The 19,802-nt window shown below is 42.8% G+C and overlaps 1 protein-coding gene across 6 annotated transcripts in view; it reads right to left on the bottom strand.

Annotated features, from left to right (window-relative positions):
* Positions 1-12,861: 12,861 nt before the first annotated feature.
* Positions 12,862-19,802, bottom strand: part of LOC143024737 (uncharacterized) — a 35,366-nt gene continuing 28,425 nt past the window's right edge. For 5 of the 6 annotated variants that reach the window (XM_076183829.1, XM_076183830.1, XM_076183833.1 and 2 more), the window contains one exon: positions 12,862-13,960. In XM_076183829.1, the coding sequence (XP_076039944.1) occupies positions 13,802-13,960 (159 nt within the window). In that variant the 3' untranslated portion in view covers positions 12,862-13,801. Of the gene's footprint in view, positions 13,961-14,103; positions 14,132-19,802 lie in introns of all 6 variants that reach the window. The other variant, XM_076183835.1, reaches the window with a different exon arrangement.

Raw genomic sequence — 19,802 nt, 5'->3', positions numbered from 1 at the left:
TAGTATCCTGAAAGTCCAAGGAAGGAACGTACATGTTCAACTGACTTCGGTATAGAGAAGTCCCCCACTGCCTTGATTTTATCACCTGTGGTGTGGATACCATGTTGGTCTACAACATGACCTAGGAATTGGATACTAGACTTGAAAAAGGAACACTTGGGTAAATTGAGTTTCAACCCAGCTTCAGCAAAACGTTGCAAGACCATGGACAACTTAGTAAAGTGGCTTTCCACATCTTTGGAAACTGAAATTAAATCATCCAGGTAAACAAAATGTCCCTCCCCCACTAAGCCATGAAAAATGGAGTTAAACAAGCGCTGGCAAGTCAAGGGAGCATTCCGCAAACCCATGGGGCAACGAAGCTATTCATAATGTCCCCTGGGAGTCGAGAAGGCCGTGACTTTACGAGACTTCTCTTCCAGGGGTATCTGCCAAAAACCGGCTTTTAAATCTGAGGTGAATACCGTATCACCAATGCCAATGGACTGAAGAAGGTCGCTTAAGACAGGCAAAGGGTAATGGTCAGGAACAGTGACCTCGTTAACTCGCCTATAGTCAATAACTGGACGAAAAGATCCGTCTTTCTTAGGCACCAGGAGAAGAGGCGAGTTCCACTCTGAGTGGGACTCCTGTACAACGCCTTCACGCAATAAGTCGTCAACCAAGGATTGGGCTATAAGCCGACGAGAGTGAGGTAACCTGTAAGAGGGGACGTAAACAGGACGAGCACCTGGCTGAAGATGAATTCTATGAACCACACGATCTGTATCACCCAATGGATCACCAGGCAAAGCCAAAGCTTGACGGTGGGTGACTAACAGTTCAATGAGACGAGGAGTCTCCTCAGGAAAATCAATCTCGCCTACAAATGTGGCAAACTCAGAAGCTAAGTGAGCAGGGTCACGTGCTGGAGGAGACTGTAGTACAGAAGCTATGATAGGCGAGTCCTGCAAAGCAACAATGTCAACCACATCAAAGGAGCCTAAGTGGCTACCAGGAGAGAGAGCAATAGGAACACCCGTGACATTTGTTACCATCGCCGTGGTAACCTGCCAGTCCACCATCACTGTACCTCCCTTTTTTAGACACTACATGACACCCATCTAACCCAGGTGCCTTACCTGCTCTCATTTTAACCAAGTGCTTTCACCTCATCTTTCCTTATTTCTCTATTTTCCCCCATTCATCACTATCATTTTCTTAGTACTTCCCACTGCAACTACCTTTCCCTCCCTATCCTCCTTCACATTTAACAACTCCCTGAAATATTCTGCCCATTTTCCTATTACTGCTGTCTCTTCCATAATCATCTCTCCATCATTTGCCTCCTCTTCCTCCCAGAATTTCCTCCTAAAACATCTTTTTATTACTTTAATTTTTTTCTGTTGTATTCTTAGCCCATTTCACATCTGCTCTCGTTTTAGGCTCCTTTATCTTATGCTTTACTTCTTTTCTCTTTTCTTTGTACCTCTCCTATGATTCTCTCATGCTATTTTGTAACCAATCTGTGAATACTTCTTTCTTCTCTTGTGCAATCTTCTTTGCTTCCTCATCCCACCACTCAATACTATTCCTTTTATTTCCTCCTGTCCTCTGTGTTCCACACACCTTTTTTGCACACCTCATAACTCCCTCCTTGAACCATCCCCATCTTGGCACCTTGTACTCCTTTTCTTTCTCATTTAAGCAGTTTACTCTAAGCACCTCCCTATCTTGTCCTTTTCCTCTTTCGCCATCTATCCTCCATTCTCAACTTACCATCCACCAAAAAATTATCTGATATTCCCCCACTCTCTCCCATTAGAACACATGTATACCAACAGTTCCCCCCCCACTACAAGGGAGATAGCCAAAAACAAAGGCATAAAATCCACTTGCACCCATTCCATCCCCACATACTCCACTCCCATTCACCCTCTTCCCTCTCTCTTATCTTGGCTCTTCCTGGATGACGGGTCATCCCTGCATCTTGCCTACTGCCCTGGGTGAGAAACAATGTAGCAAGACACAGTGCATCCACACCAAGGCTGCTTCATCTAATAATCTCCCCTCCCATTCCCCCAAGGAGAAAAAGAGATGGGGAGAAATCCCTTCGGGCTGTGTCAAAGTATCATTCACACGTACTCCCTCATCCCCCATCACCCACTCCCTTTCATGCATCACAGCTTTATCCATACACAACCATTCTCCACCCACCCCTATCTTCACCCTCCCTCAACAGATGTGTCCCTCTTTCCCAATGCCCCTTTTGCCCCATCAATCCATCTCATCCTTGGTCGCCTCCTCATGTTCACTCCTTCCACACCTCTTTTACTAGTCTTCACTCATTCTTTCCATTTGTCCAAACCATCCCAATATTCTTTCATCAACTCTTATCTTTCAACTCCCTTTCCGCCCCTGTTCTCCTCCTTACCTAGTTTCTTACTCTATCCAGTATAGTTACCCCTACTATATTTCTCAGGCATTTCATCTCAAAACCATTTAAACTCTCCCTCTCTCATATTCCATGTTTCTGCCCCATACAGTGCTGTCGGCACAATCACTCCATACAATCTCCTCTTAGCATCCATTCCCAAATGTCTATTTCTCATTACACTTTTTAACCCCCCAAAGCATTTACTTGCTTCTCTTAATCTACATTCTACCTCCACCCCCACTCCTTCCTTTCCCACCACATTTGCACCCAAGCATCTAAAGCTATCCACTTCCTCCAGTCTGTCTCTCCCTTAATTCTCATTCCCAATTTGCTGTCATCCTCTCCCCTTATACATCTCATCACCTTTTACCCACATTTATCTTCAACTTCAACTACGTCTGGGGTATTGACTGCATGTTACTGTGGCTAAGTAACATGGAGCTGATACTTAAGGGCCTATATGGAATGCCCCTATGGACCAGAGCCACACATTTTGTCTGTGATAGAGGAAATCTCTGTTCATGGAGAAATGATGAAACTTTATTATACTGCTACTGTCCCTCCTTTATGCTACCCCCCCCCACCCCTTGTTACTGTCTTGTACCATTTCTCTGAATATACATTTCCTTTCTTCTTTCTGTGGTGGGGGAAAAGAATACTACCACCAAGTCTTCCCACTTGAGTTGTATGAGGTGACAAAAAACGGGATGGGGATAGGACTAGGCATCCTTCTCCTTGTAGCACCAAAGAGGACATTCCCAAAAAAAAGCTAAGGCATAAGAGGGTCTAGGAGTTTTCCAACCAGTCCCCTAAGGTTTGGGTATCTTGATGCGTGTGGATGTGGTACAGATGAGGGTAAAAGGGAAGAGATAGGCAGTATGTTTGTGAGAAGAAAGATCATTGTGTTGGCATTGAGTGAAACTAAGTTGAAAGGTAGGGGCGAATGTGAGTTTGGGAGTGTAGTTGGGAGGTTCTCAGGAGTGAAGAGAGGACAAGGGAGAGAAGGGTTGGCCATACTAGCAAGTGAAGAGATAGGTAAGCATGTAGTGGAGTGGAAGGAGGTTTCTCCAAGGTTAATGTGGATGAATGAATTGGGGAAATGTGGGTTTTTGTAAGTGCATATGGGCCTGGCAGTGAGAAAAAATGTAGAGGAAATGGAGGCTTTTTGGATAACTTAAATGAGAGCATAGAGACATTAGGGTGAAATGTCAATGTAATGATATTGGGAGACCTTAATGCTAGAGAAGGAAATTAACCAATATACAGAGTGGTTGGGAAGTGTGGAATTCCAGGAAAAAATGTAGTGGAGAGTTGATTGGTGGAGATGCGTCTAGAGAGTTGATGATAGCAAATACAGTGTTTAGGATGAAAGTCAAGCATAAGTACACAAGGGAGAGGGTGGTGGATGGAAGGTGGTAGTATCAATGGACTATATAGTGGTAACCAGGAGCATAGTAGGAAGAGTTATGTACATGTTCTAAGGGGAGAGAGTAGGGGAATATCAGATAATTTTTGGTGGAAGGTAAATTGAGAGTGGAGGATAAATGGAGAAAGAGGAAAAGGACACAAGGTAGGGAGGTGCTTAGAATGAACTGCTTAAATGGGAAAGAAAAGGAATGCAAGAAGCTGAGAGAGGAGTGGGAGGGAGTGAAAGATAGAGTAGAACTAGGAGTGGAGGAGGAATAGGGATGGTTGAAGGAGGGAGTCACAAGGTGTGCAAAGATGCTGTGTGGAACAAGGAGATCGGGAGGAAATAGAAGGAAGGGTAGTGAGTGGTGGGATGAGGAAGTAAAGAAGATTGTAGAAGAGAAGTAAGTATTCACAGATTGGTAACAAAATTGGACAAGAGAATCGTATGAGAGGTAAAAAGAAAAGATAAGTAAAGCACAAGATAAAGGAGGCAAAGAGGAGAGCAGATGTGAAATGGGGTAAGAGTATGACAGAAAATTTTGAAAGTAATAAAAAGATGTTTTGGAAAGAAATTAAGAGAGGAAGAGATGGCGAATCAAGTAGAGAAGAAAAGGTAAAAGGTGCAGATGGAGAGATGATAATGTAAGAGAAGGCAGTAAGAGGAAGATGGGCAGAATATTTTAGGGAAGAGGGGAATGTCTGTTGAGGAAGGATGGGAGAGGACAGAAGACGGGTGAACGGAGAATGGTTGTATATGGATGATGTTGTGATTGCATGAGGTGGAATGGGCAGGGGGATGGGGGGTGAGGTAGTATGTGTGAGCAAAATTTGACGCAGCCCGAAGGGATTTCTCCCTGTCCTCTCCTTTTATGCAATGGAGGGACGGAGAGGGGGGGTCGCCAATTTAATGAAGCGGCCTTGCTGTGGATATGCTGTGTCTTGGGACACTGCCTCTGACCCAGGGCAGTGGACAAGGTGCAGGGATGACCTGTCATCCAGGAGGTGCTCAGATAAGAGGGAGGGTGGAGGGGTCTGGAGTGTATTTAGGGATGGAATGGGTGGAAATGATTTTATGCCTTTCCCTTTTTGGCTACCTCCCTTGTAAGGGGGAAAAAGCCTTGGTATATGTATGTATGCTAAATGTGAAGGAGGATAGGGAGGGAAAGGTAGTTGCAGTGGGAAGCATTAAGAAAAAGGCCGTGATGAGTGAGGAAAATGGAGGAGAAATAAGGAAAGATGAAGTGAAGGCAGTTGTTAAAATGATGAGAGCAGGTAAGGCACCTGGGTTGGATGGATGCCATGTAGAATGTCTGAAAAAAGGAGGTACAGTGATGGTGGACTGGCTAGTGAGGTTATTTAATGTTTGTTAAATAGAGGGTAGAGTACTGGAGGAATGCCTGTATAGTTCCACTTTTCAAGGGAAAAGGGGACAAATGTGAGTGTAGCAGTTTCAGAGGGATCAGCTTATTAAGTGTAGTTGGGAAGGCTTATGGGAGGATCTTGATTGAGAGGATTAGGAGAGGAAAAGAGGGAGTAATTGGTGAGGAACAGTGTGGATTTAGAATAGATAGGGGTTGTGTAGATCAGATTTTTGCAGTAAGACAGATATGTGAGAAAGCTTTAGGAAAAAGTAAGGATTTGGGAAAGGTCGCCGAATTATTGAAGCAGCCTTGCTGTGGATGTGCTGTGTCTTGCAACACTGCTTCTAACCCAGGGCAGTGGACAAGATGCAGGAATGACCTGTCATCTAGGAGGTGCCAAGATAAGAGGGAGGGCAGAGGGAAGTGGAGTATGTAGGGGATGAAGTGGGTGGGAGTGGTTTTCTATGCTTTTTTGTTTTGGCTACCTCCCGTGTAAGGGGGGAAAAAAGCCTTTGGTATATGTATGTATGGAAAAGGCTTATGAGAGGGTAGACAGGAAGGCACTGTGGGAGGTATTGCAGATATATGGGATAGGAGGAAAGCTTTTAAGAGCAGTCAAGTTTTTACAAGAGTAAATAGAGTTTGTGATAGGATTAGAAATGGAGTGAGTGAGTGGTTTAAGGTAAAGGTGGGATTTCATCAGGGGTGTGTTATTTCACCTTGGCTGTTCAATTTATACATGGATGGGGTGGTGCGAGAAGTAAATGCAAGGGTAGTGGGTAGGGGATTGGAGATAGTTAAAGAAAATGGAGAAAAGTGGGAGATAAGCCAGTTGTTGTTTGCTGATGACACTGCACTTGTAGCAGGATCAGAGGATGGATTGAGGAAGTTTGTGACAGAGTTTGGGAAGGTGTACAAAAGAAGGAAGTTGAAGATAAATGTGGGTAAATGTAAGGTGATGAGATGTACAAGGGGAACAAGTGGAAGCAGACTGAAAGTGAGTATTAAGGGAGAGAGATTGGAGGAAGTGGATAGTTTTAGATACTTGGGTTCAAGTGTGGCAGGAAAGGGACAAGTGGAGGTAGAGGTAGAATGTACATTGAGAGAATCGAGTAAATGCCTTGCGGGATTAAAAAGTGTAATGAGAAATAGACATTTGGGAATGGATGCTAAGAGGAGATTTTATGGAGTGAGCATGCCCATAGCACTGTATGAGGAAGAAACATGGAACATAAGAGAGGAGTATGAATGTATTTACCTAGTTGTATTTTACGGTAAGGGAGCTATGCTTGTGGTGACCCGTCTTTGTATCTTTCAGCATCAAGTTTATTATTAAAATCGTTAATAGTATTTGCACACACTGTTTTTTCATTTGTTATTCCATATATCCAGCATTGTGTGTGGGAAGCTATTCTTTTTCCTATCTCTTCTATAGTTGTCCTTTTTGAGTTTTTCATGACCTCTTGTTTTTCCATCGTCATTTTTTAGTAAATATTTTCTGTCAAGGATTTTCATTCCTTTCATGATTCTATATATAGTCAGTAGATCACCTCTTTCTCTTCTTTGCTCTAGTGTTGGTAGTTCTAGCTTTGATAATCTTTGTTCGTATGTTAATTTGGAAAGAGCTGTTTTTTGAGATGCGTGCCTTAGAAGTATGATAGGGGTTACTAGGCTGGATAGAGTGAGAAATGAGATGAGGAGAATGGGAGTGGAAAGGGAGTTGGGAGATAGGATTGATGAAAAGGTATTGGGATGGTTTGGAAACATGGAAAGAATGAGTGAAGAAAGATTAGTAAAATAGGTGTGGAAGGCAGAGGTGGAAGGAGTGAACATGAGGAGCTGACCTAGGATGAGATGGATGAATGGGGTAAAAGGGACATTGGGAAAGAGGGAAATGTCTGTTGAGGAAGGACAGGAGAGAACAGAAGATAGGGGTGAATGAAGAATGATTGTGTATGGATGATGCTGTGATGCATGAGAGGGAGTGGGTGGGGGATGGGGGTGAGGGAGTATGTGTGAAAAATAAATTGACACAGCCTGAAAATATTTCTCCCCATCACCTTTTATGCATGAGGGGATGGAGAAGGAGGTTGCCAATTTAATGAAGTGGCCTTGCTGTGAATGTGCTGTGTCTTACAACACTTCTGACCCAAGGTAGTGGACAAGATGCAGGGATGACCTGTCATCCAGGAGGTGCCAAGATAAGAAGGAAGGAAGGGGGTGGGTGGGAGTTGAGTATATTGGGGATGGAATGGGTGGGAGTGGTTTTATGCCATTGTTCTTTGGCTATCTCCCTTGTAAGGGGGGAAAAGCCTTTAGTATATGTATCTTCAACTTCTTTTGCACACCTTCCCAAACTCCATCACTAACTTCTTTAATCCCTCCTCTAATCCTGCTACAAGTGCAATGTCATGAGCAAACAACTGACTTATCATCCATTTTTGTCCATTTTCATTAGCCATCTCCAATCTCCAGCCCATTACCCATGCTACCTCTTGCACCATCCCATCCATGTAAAAATTGAACAGCCAAGGTGACATAACAAATCCCTGGAGAAGTCCCACCTTTACCTCAAACCACTCATTCCCTCCATTTCTAATTCTAACACAGGCTCTACTACTCTCATAAAAACTTTTGGCTGCTCTTGACAGCTTTCCTCCTATCCAATATATCTGCAATACCTCCCACAGTACCTTCCTGTCTACCTTGAAATAAGCCTTTTCCAAACTCTTAAAGTCCCAAAAAACATCCTTACATTTTCCTAAAGCTTTCTCACATATCTTCCTTACCACAAACATCTGATCCACACAACCCCTACCTGTCCTAAACCCACACGCTTCCTCTCCAATTACTCCCTCTGTTCCTCTCCTAATCCTCTCAAAACCCTCCCATAAGCCTTCCCAACTACATTCAACAAACTGATCCCTCTGAAACTACTACACTCGCATTTGTCCCCTTTTCCCTTGTGAAGTGGAACTATACAGGCACTCCTCCAGCACTCTACCCTCTTTTAGACAAACATTAAAAAACCTCACCTGCCAGTCCACCTTCACTGTACCTCCCTTTTTGAGACTACATGACACCCATCTAACCCAGATGCCTTGCTCTCATCATTATGATAAGTGTTTTCATCTCATCTTTCCTTATTTCTCCTCCATTTTCCTCGTCCATCATGTTCATTTTCTTCGTACTTCCCACTGCAACTACCTTTCCTTCTCTATCCTCCTTCACATTTAGCAACTCCCAAAAATATTCTGCCCATCTTCCTCTTATAGCCGCCTCTTCCATTATCACTTCTCCATCTGTACTTTTTACCTTTTCTTTTCTACTTGATTTGCCTCCTCTTCCTCTCTTAATTTCCTTCCAAAACTTTTTTATTACTTTCAAAATTTTCTGTCACACTCTCAGCCCAATTCACATCTGCTCTCCTCTTTGGTTCCTTTATCTTATATTTTACTTCTCTTTTCTTTGTACCTCTCATATGATTTGTTCTACTTTCTAACCAATCTGTGAATGCTCATTTCTTCTGTTCTACAACATTCTTTGCTTCATTATCCGAACTCTCACTACCCTTCCTTCTATTTCCTCCTGTCCTTGTTCCACACAGCATCTTTGCACACCTTGTGACTCCCTCCATGAACCATCCCCATTCCTCCTCCACTCCTAGTTCTACTCTATCCTTCACACCCTCCCACTTTTCCTCAGCTTCTTCTTGTACTCCTCTTTTTCTTTCTCATTCAAGCAGTTTACTCTCAGTACCCCACTATCTTCTGTCCTTTTCCTTTCTCCATCTATCCTCCACTCTCAACTTACCTTCCACCAAAAGATTACCTGATATTCCCCACTCTCTCCCATTAGAACATACATATACCAACTGCTTTTTCCCCCCTTACAAGGGCGGTAGCCAAAACCAAGGGCATAAAATTCACTCCCACCCATTCCATCCCCACATACTCCACTCCCATTGACCCCTTTCCCTCCCTCTTGGCTCTTTCTGGATGATGGGTCATCCATGCAAGGATAAAAAGAGAAGATGAGGAGAAATCACTTCGGGCTGCGTCAAAGTATCATTCACACATAACGGTACTCTCTCACCCCTCCATCTCCCGCCCACTCCCTTCCCTGCATCACATCATCATCCATACACAACCATTCACCAGTTGCCCCTATCTTTTGTCCTCTCCCTTCCTTAACAGACATTTCCCTCTTTCCCAGTGCCCCTTTTACCCCCATCAATCCATCTCGTCCTTGGTTGCCCACTCATGTTCACTCCTTCCACATATCTTTTACTAGTCTTTCTTCACTCATTCCCTCCATGTGTCCAAACCATACCAATAAGCTTTCATCAACCCTATCTCCCAACTCCCTTTCCACCCCTGCTTTCCTCCTCACCTCCTAGTTTCTTACTCTATCCAGCCTAGTAACCACTACCATATTTCTTAGGCATTTCATCTCATACACATTTAAACTCCTCCTCTCTTATGTTCCATATTTCTGCCCCATACAATGCTGTCAGCACAATAACTCCTTAATACATTCTTTTCTCAGCATCCATTCCCAAACGTATGTTTCTCATTACACTTTTTAATCCTCTAAGGCATTTACTTGCTTCCCTCAATCTACATTCTACCTACACCTCCATTCCTCACTTTCCTTTTTCCCTTGGAACATGCACATCCAAAACTCTTCTCCTGGTTACCACTATATAGTCCATTGAAGCCCTATCTACCACCTCTCCATCCACCACCCTCTCCTATTATTGACTCTGTAGACACATTTCCACCATTATCTCTCCACTAAGATTTTTTCCTGGAACCCCACACTTCCAAGCCACTCCATCTATTGGTTTGTCTCCTACCCTAGCATTGAGATCTCCCAATACCACTATGTTAACATTTCTCTTTAAACCCTCTATGCTCTCGTTTTAAATCTACCGAAAAAGCCTCCCTTTCCTCAACATTCTTCTCACTACCAGACCCATATGCACTTACAAAAACCACATCTCCCTTCCCAATTTCACCTTCATCCACATTAACCTTGAAGAAATCTCTATACACTCCACCACACAATTACCTATCTTTTCACTTAATATGGCCACCCCTTCTCTCCCTTGTCCTCTCTTCACTCCTGACACCCTTCTAACTACACTCCTAAACTCAAACTCGCCACTCCCTTTCAACTTAGTCTCACTTAATACCAACACATTCATCTTTCCTCTCACAAACCCTGCCTATCTCTTCCATTTCACTCTCATCTGTACCACGTCCATGCATATTAAAAGACTCAAACCTTAAGGTTCTGGTTGGTAAACTCTTCCCAGTCCTTCTTATGGCTTTGCTTTTATTAGGAATGTCCCCTTTGGGGCTACAGAGAGTAGGATGCCTAGTCCTATTCCCATCCTGTTTTTGTTGCCTTTTACAACTCAAGTGGGAAGACTTGGTGACAGTATTCTTTCTCCCCTACCACAGAGTTCAGCAAAAAAGGAAATGAATATTCAGAGAAGTGACATAGGACAGTATTAAGAGTAGGGGGGACTGCATAACAGAGGGACAGTTGTAGAATAATAAAGTAGCATCATTTCTCTATGAATAGAGATATCTTCTATCACAGACAAAATGTTTTGTGGCTCTGGTCCATATAGGCCCTAAAGTATCAGCTACATAGTACTGACCAGCTTTTAACCTCACAATATGTAGGCAATATCCAAGATTTCAAGTGTAGATATTCTATTGCATCTTTGATCAATTTTGCAATTTTCTAACTTTAACATGATTACAAGTTCAATTCTTTAATCATGTATAAAACTGTGTGTTGTTCATGAATTCTTTTTGTAGATACATATAGCAAGGGCTTTTTCCCCCTTACAAGGGAGGTAGCCAAAGTTGTACATCCACTCCTACCCATTTCATCCCCACACACTCCACTCCCATTCACTACCCCTCCCTCTTTGATTGGCTTCTGGATGATGGGTCATCCCTGCATCTTTCCCACTGTCCTGGGTTGGAAGTAATGCAGGAAGACACAGCACATCCACAACAAGGCCACTTCATTTAATTGGCAAACCCCCCACCCCTCATGCAGGAAAAGAGAAGGCTGGAAAAAAATCCATTTAGACTGCATCAAAATATTTACACATACTTCCATATCACTATCATTTACACACAACCATATCTGCAATACCTGCTAGTGTCTTCCTGTCTATCCTCTCATGAAACTTTTCCAAAACCATAAATGCCCCAAAAAAACTTTTTCTACAGCTTTGTCACATAGCTAACTACAAAAATCTGGTCCACACAACCCCTAACTGTCCTAAACCCACTCTTCCTCACCAATTATACTGTTCCTCTCCAAATCTTCAGTCAAAACCCTCCCATAAAGCCTTCCCAACTGATCCCTCTGAAACTAATACTCACACTTGTCCCCTTTTCCCTTGTAAAGCAGAATTATAGAGGCACTCCTGCACCCCACCCTCTTTTAGACAAACATTAAACCCCACCATCACTGTACCTCCCTTTTTTAGGCACTTCACGACACCCATCTAACCCAGGTGCCTTACCTGCTCTCATCATTTTTATAATCTTTTTTACCTCCATTCGGGAGGTGCTAAGATGAAAGGGAGGGTGGAGGGGTGTGGAGTGTATTCAGGGGTGGAATGGGTGGGAATGATTTTGTGCCTTTTTCTTTTTGGCTACCCCCCTTGTAAGGGGGAAAAAGCCTTGGTATATGTATGTACAGTATGTACCTCTTCTTATTTCTCCATTTTCTTCATTCAACAGTCATTTTTAGTGATTCCCACTGCAATTACCTTTCCCTCCCTATCCTCCTTCACATTCAGCAACTCCCTAAAATACTCTGCCCATTTTCCTTTTACTGCCATTTCTTCCATTATCATCTCTCCATCTGCAGCTTTTACCTTTTCTTCTCTCCTATTTGCTTTACTTTTCTCTTTTCTTTGTACCTCTTCTATGATTCTCATCTTATTTTGCAACCAATCTGTGAATACTCATTTCTTCTTCTACAACCTTATTTGCTTCATTGTACCACCACTCACTACACTTCCTTTTATTTCCCAGTCCTTGTTCCACATCTTTGCACACCTTCACTCTCTCCAACTCTTCTCTCGGCTTCTCCTTGTACTCCTCTTTCTTATTTAAGCAGTTTACTCTAAGCATCTCCCTACCATATCCTCCACACACAACTTACCTTCCACCAAAAAAATTATCCGATATTCCCTTGCTCTCTCTCCTAATACATAAATCCAAAATTCTTCCTACTGTTCTCTTCGTTACCACTATAGTCCATAAAACCCAAGTGTACTTGTGCTTGACTTTCTTCTTAAACACTGCAATCATTAATTCTCCACAATTTTTTCCTGGCACCCCACACTTCCCAACCACTACTACCCTAGCCTCGAGATCTCCACTATAATGACATTTCTCTCTAAACCCTCTGTGAATTTGTTTAAATATATCCAAAAATCCCACACTTTCCTCTACACTATTCTCACTGCCAGGTCCATATGCACTAAGACCCACATCTCCTTTCCCAGTTTCACCTTCATCTACAAAAAAAGTTACAAGTTCAGTTTTTTAATCATGTATAAAACTGTGTTGTTCAAGGAACTTTAACAACTAAATATGGAGTCATTCTAACAGAGGTTAATCAAACTCAAACTTGCATCAGATTTTGTCTTTAGTTATATATATATGCATGTTTATATATATATATGTATATATATAAAAGGATGTGTTTTTTGCTCAACAAATGCAGTTGCCTGAAATTAGCTAAACTAGAAGGCAGCTTGAGTATTAACCCTGAATCTTTGGCCATTTGTTCAGCGAGCAAACTTTATCTTACTTAAGATGGTTTAACAAGAAAATGTCCATAAACTCTTTAGCAACGAAGTCAAATCAAATCAATAAACTTTCCACCAATCCAATTTTACTATTGGTTACCACCCTTACCCAAACAGATATTTCCTATCAATTTTATTTCTGACAACAGAACCTTTCAGGCATTCTTCTGTTTCCCATACATCAACCATAATGTTTATCAGGCTCTCAAGCATACTTTAATCATAGTTGCAATTTTGAACAAATGGTCTAACCAAGCCACACTAGAAAAGGTGCGAGATACATTCAGGCGCAAAAATTCTGGACTTGTACTAGTAGCCTTGATGGGTCTATGTCAAGTGCCCTGGCAGTTGTAAGTTCTCAAAACCTGAAGCACAGCACAAACATTTCATTGTCCTGAACATAACTGTGATTCATCTGTACTATGATTACCTTTTATTATTGTACAAGGCCAATTGACATTTGGCTCCAAGAGCGGATTTATTTCTCACCATCATTTACATCATTCAGAATTTCAATGCAGTAATAATTTTCCATGTTCCAATACATAAACTCCATTTTGTTCTTGTTAGTTCTAACCCACTTTAATCTATTACTTGACCCTTTTCACCAGAAGCAATCTAACCCTAACTCAAGTTACAATGACGTACTTGTAACCCTAATTCCACCATAACTTGACGTTTTATGTACCAGACTCATCCTTATCCCAACATGTTTCATTTGCCAGTCACTCCCTGCATTTTCTCAATGCAAGATTTAATTTATCCTAGAATGTCCACATCATCATCATCTCCGTCACTGCAATCCTGGGAATCCTCCAAACGGCAAGAAGATAGGGTTACCACCTCTTCATTTACAAACAAGCCACTTCGCTTCTCACGTAACAGCTGACGGTATTCTTTTCGGCTACGAGTTCGCAACTGCAAAAAAAAATATTTTAAGTGTGTAGAATGGCATGACAAACAAGACAGGAATAACAAGGACTGTCAGAAAGAATACGATAACAATTTAAAGAGACAGTATACATATACAAAGGGTGTTGTATAACACAAGCTCTACTGACGGTATTCTTTCCGGCTACGAGTTCGCAACTGCAAAAAAAGATTTTAAGTATGTAGAATGGCATGACAAACAAGACAGGAATAACAAGGACTGTCAGAAAGAATACGATAAAATTTTAAAGTGACAGTATACATATACAAAGGGTGTTGTATAACACAAGCTCTACTATGAGAGTAGAGCTTGTGTTATAATCAGAAATGGAGAGCGAGCAGTTTGAAGTATAGGTACAACTTTGCCAGGGATGTGTTATGTCACCTTGGCTGTTCAATTTATACATGGATGGGGTGTTGCAAGAGATAATGCACAGGTAATGGATCAGGGATTTGAGATGGGTAAAGTAAATGGAGAAAAGTGGGAGATAAGCCAGATATTGTATGCTGACGACACTACACTTGCAGCAGGATCAGAGGAGGGATTGAAGAAGTTGAAGATAAATGTGGGTAAAAATATGGTGTTGAGATGTACAAGGGGAGAAAGTGGAAGCAGACTGGAAGTGAGTATTAAGGGAGAGAAACTGGAGGACATAGATAGTTTTAGATGCTTGTATGCAAATGTGGCGGGAAAGGGAGGAATGGAGATAGAATGTAGATTGAGAGAAGCGAGTAAATGGCTTGGGGGGATTAAACTGTGTAATGAGAAATAGACATTTGGGAATGATGCTAAGAGGGGATTGTATGAAGGAATGATTATGCCAACAGCACTGTATGGGGCAGAAACATGGAACATAAGAGGAGGAGTTTGAATGTGTTTGAGATGAGGTGCCTGAGAAGTATGATAGGAGTTACTAGGCTGGATAGAGTGAGAAAATAGTACGTGAGGAGAGGGAGTTGGGAGATAGGGTTGATGAAAGAGTATTGGGATGGTTGGGACACATGAAAAGAATGAGTGAAGAAAGATTAGTAAAAGGTGTGGAAGGCAGGTAGGAGTGAACAAGGGGGGGGGGGGACCAAGGATGAGATGGATGGGGTAAAAGGGGCATTGGGAAAGAGGGGAATGTCTACTAAGGAAGGATGGGAGAAAACAGATGATAGGGGTGAATGGAGAATGATTGTGTTTGGATGATCCTGTGATGCATGAGGGGGAGTGGGTGGGGGGATGGGGGTGAGAGAGTATGTGTGAAAAATAAAGTGACACAGCCTGAAGGGATTTCTTCCTGTCTTCTCCATTTCTGCATAAGAAAATGGCACATCCACATCAAGGCCACTTCATTAAATCAGTAACCACCCTCTCCAACCACTCGTGCAGAAAAAGAGAGGACATGGAGAAATCCCTTCAGGCTGCATCAAAATATCATTCACACATACTCCCTCACCCCCCCCATCCTCCACAGACTCCCTTCCATGCATTAGAGCATCAGCCATACATATTTTCCATTCACCCCTATCTTCTGTTTTCTCCTCTTTCCCAGTGCCCCGGTTACCCCATCTCATCCTTGGATAATCCCTCATGTTCACTCCACCTCTGCCTTCCAAACCTCTTTTATTAATCTTTCTTCCCTTGTTCTTCCCATATGTCCAAACCATCCCAATACTCTTTCATCAACCCTATCTCCCCACTCCCTTTCCATCCTCACTCTCCTCCTCATTTCATTTCTCTCTCTATCCAGCCTAGTAACCACTACTATACTTCTCAGGCATTTAATTTCAAGCACATTTAAACTCATGTTTCTGAACCATACAGTGCCATCAGCACAACTGCTGTCATTGGCAAACAACAACTGGCCCAACTTCTCAACAAACTGACCCCTCTGAAACTACTACATCTGCTTTCATCTCACTTCTCACTGCAACTATCTTTCCCTCCCTATCCTCCTTCACATTTAGCAACTACCTAAAATAGTTAGTCTATCTTCTTACTGTCTCTTCCATTATCATCTCTCCATTTGCACCTTCTACATTTCTTCTCTACTTGACTTGCCTCATTTTCCTCTCTTTCCTTTCAAAAGAATTATTACTTTCAAATTTTCTCATACCCTTAACCCATATCACATCTGGTCTCCCTTTTGCCTCCTTTATTTTGTACCTTACTTCTCTTTTCTTCGTACCTCTCATATGATTCTCTCATCCTATTTTGCAACCAATCTGTGAATGCTCATTTCTTTGCTTCATCATCCCACTACCCTTCCTTTTATTTCCTCATATGCTCCTTGTTCCACATACATCTTTGCACACTTTGTGACTCACTCCTTGAAACATCCCCATTCCTCCTCCACTCCTAGTTCTACTATCCTTCTCTTCCTCCCACTCTTCTCTCAGCTTATTGTACTCCTTTTCTTCCTCATTTAAGCAGTTTACTCTAAGCTCCTCCCTACCTTCTGTGAAGGATAGAGTAGAACTAGGAGTGAAGGAGGAATGGGGATGGTTCTTGGGGTGGGGGGAGGGGGGAGTCACAAGTTGTGTAAAGATGGGGTGTGGAACAAGGAGGATGGGAGGAAATAGAAGGAAGGACAGTGAGTGGTGGGATGAGGAAGCAGAAAAGATTGTAGAAGAAAAGAAGCGAGCATTCACAGATTGGTTACAAAATAGGACTCACAGATTGGTTACAAAATAGGACAAGAAAATCATATGAGAGGTACAAAGGAAAGAGAAGAGAAGTAAAGCATAAGATACAGGAGACAAAGAGGTGAGCAGATGTGAACAAAATTTTGAAAGTTCAAAGGAAAAGGAGGAGTATAAAAAGAAGTTGAAGGAGTGGGAGGGAGTGAAGGATAGAGTAGAGCTAGGTGTGGAGGAGGAATGGGGATGGTTCAAGGAGGGAGTCACTAAGTGTGCAAGGATGGTCTGTGGAACAAGAAGGACAGGAGGAAATAGAAAGAAGGGTAGTGAATGGTGGGATGAGCAAACAAAGAAGGTTGTAGAAGAGAAGAAGCGAGCTTTCACAGATTGGTTACAAAATAGGACGAGGGAGTCATATGAGAGGTACAAAGAAAAGAAAAGAGAAGTAAAGCAAAAGGTAAAGGAGGCAAAGAGGAGAGCAGATGTGAAGTGGGGTAAGAGCTTTTCCCCCTTACAAGGGAGGTAGCCAAAAAGGAAAAGGCATATCATTCCCACCCATTCCATCCCTGAATACACTCCACACCCCTCCACCCTCCCTCTTATCTTAGCACCTCCTGGATGACAGGTCATCCCTGCACCTTGTCCACTGCCCTGGGTCAGAAGCAGTGTCGCAAGACACAGCACATCCACAGCAAGGCCACTTCATTAAATCGGCGACCCCCCCCCTCTCCGTCCCTTCATGCATAAAATGAGAAGACGGGGAGAAATCCCTTCGGGCTGTGTCAAATTTTGCTCACACATACTACCTCACCCCCCATCCCCCCACCCATTCCACCTCATGCAATCACATCATCCATATACAACCATTCTCCATTCACCCCTGTCTTCTGTCCTCTCCCGTCCTTCCTCAACAGACATTCCCCTCTTCCCCAATGCCCCCTTCACCCCATCCATCCACCTCATCCTAGGATGTCCCCTCATGTTCACTCCCTCCACATCTGCCTTCCACACCTTTTACTAGTCTTTCTTCACTCATTCTTTCCATGTGTCCAAACCATCCTAATATTCTTTCATCAACCCTATCTCCCAACTCCCTTTCCACCCCTGTTGTCCTCCTCACCTCCTCATTTCTCACTCTATCTAGCCTAGTAACCCCCATCATACTTCTCAGACACCTCATCTCAAACACATTCAAACTCCTTCTCTCTTCCTCTCTTAAGTTCCATGTTTCTGCCCCAAACAGTGCTGTTGGCACAATCACTCCTTCATACAGTCTCCTCTTAGCATCCATTCCCAAATGTCTATTCCTCATTACACTCTTCAATCTACCAAGGCATTTACTCGCTTCTCTCAATCTACATTCTACCTCCACCTTCACTCCTCCTTTTCCTGCCACATTTGCACCCAAGTATCTAAAACTATCCACTTCCTCCAGTCGCTCTCCCTTAATGCTCACTTCCAGTCTACTGCCACTTTCACCCCTTGTACATCTCATCACCTTACTTTTACCCACATTTATCTTTAGCTTTCTTCTATCACATACTCTCCCAAACTCTGTCACCAACTTCCTAAATCCCTCCTCCGATCCTGCCAGAAACACAGTGTCGTCCGCAAACAGCAGCTGGCTCACCTCCCACTTTTCTCCACTTTCTTTAATCATCTCCAATCCCTGACCCACTACCCTTGCATTTACCTCTCGCACTACCCCATCCATGTATAAGTTGAACAGCCAGGGCGACATAACGCATCCTTGACGAAGTCCCACCTTTACCTCGAACCACTCACTCTCTCCATTTCTAATCCTGACACAAGCTTTACTACTCTCATAAAAACTCTTGACAGCTCCTAGAAGCTTTCCTCCTATCCCATATATCTGCATAACCTCCCACAGTGCCTTTCTGTCTACCCTATCGTAAGCCTTTTCTAGATCCACAAATGCCCAAAAAAACATCCTTCCCCTTTCCTATAGCTTTCTCAGATATTTGTCTTACCACAAAAATCTGATCTACACAACCTCTACCCGTCCTAAATCCACACTGTTCCTCACCAATTACTCCCTCTGTTCCTCTCCTAATCCTCTCAATCAAGATCCTCCCATAAGCCTTCCCAACTACACTTAACAAGCTAATCCCTCTGAAACTACTACATTCACACTTGTCCCCTTTTCCCTTGTAAAGTGGAACTATACAGGCACTCCTCCAGTCCTCCGGCACTCTACCCTCTCTCCAGCAAACATTAAACAACCTCACCAGCCAGTCCACCATCACTGTACCTCCTTTTTTTAGACATTCTGCATGGCATCCATCCAGACCAGGTGCTTTACCTGCTTTCATCATCTTAACAACTGCCTTCACTTCATCCTTCCTTATTTCTCCTCCATTTTCCTCACTCATTATGGTTATTTTCTTAGCATTTCCCACTGCAACTACCTTTCCCTCCCCATCCTCCTTCACATTTAGCAACTCCCTAAAATATTCTCCCCATCTTCCCCTTACTGCCTTCTCTTCCATTATCATCTCTCCATCTGCACTTTTTACCTTTTCTTCTCTACTTGATTCGCCGCCTCTTCCTCTCTTAATTTCCTTCCAAAACATCTTTTTATTACTTTTCAAAATTTTCTGTCATCCTCTTACCCAACTTCACATCTGCTCTCCTCTTTGCCTCCTTTACCTTTTGCTTTACTTCTCTTTTCTTTTCTTTGTACCTCTCATATGACTCCCTCGTCCCATTCTGCAACCAATCTGTGAAAGCTCGGTCCTTCTCTTCTACAACATTCTTTGTTTCCTCATCCCACCACTCACTACCCTTCCTTCTATTTCCTCCTGTCCTTCTTGTTCCACAGACCATCCTTGCACATTTTGTGACTCCCTCCTTGAACCATCCCCATTCCTCCTCCACACCTAGCTCCACTCTATCCTTCACTCCCTCCCACTCCTCCTTCAGCTTCTTCTTGTAATCCTTCTCCTTTTCCTTTAAAGAGTTCACTCTAAGCACCTCCCTACCTTTTGTTCCTTTCCTCTTTCTCCTTCTATCCCCCACTCTCAACTTACCTTCCACCAAAAAATGATCTGATATTCCCCCACCCTTTCCCCTTAGCACATGTACATCCTAACCCTTCCTATCATAATTTTGAAAGTAAAAAATGTTTAAGAAAGAAATTAAGATGAAGAGGAGGTGAAGTAGAGAAGAAAAGGTACATGGTGTA

The sequence above is a fragment of the Oratosquilla oratoria genome, chromosome 4, assembly GCF_046742065.1.
Source record: "Oratosquilla oratoria isolate Oo_2021 chromosome 4, ASM4674206v1, whole genome shotgun sequence".
Taxonomy (NCBI): Eukaryota; Metazoa; Arthropoda; class Malacostraca; order Stomatopoda; family Squillidae; genus Oratosquilla; species Oratosquilla oratoria.
The sequence above is the reverse complement of the archived record's forward strand: the minus strand, read 5'-3'. Positions and strand labels throughout refer to the sequence as shown.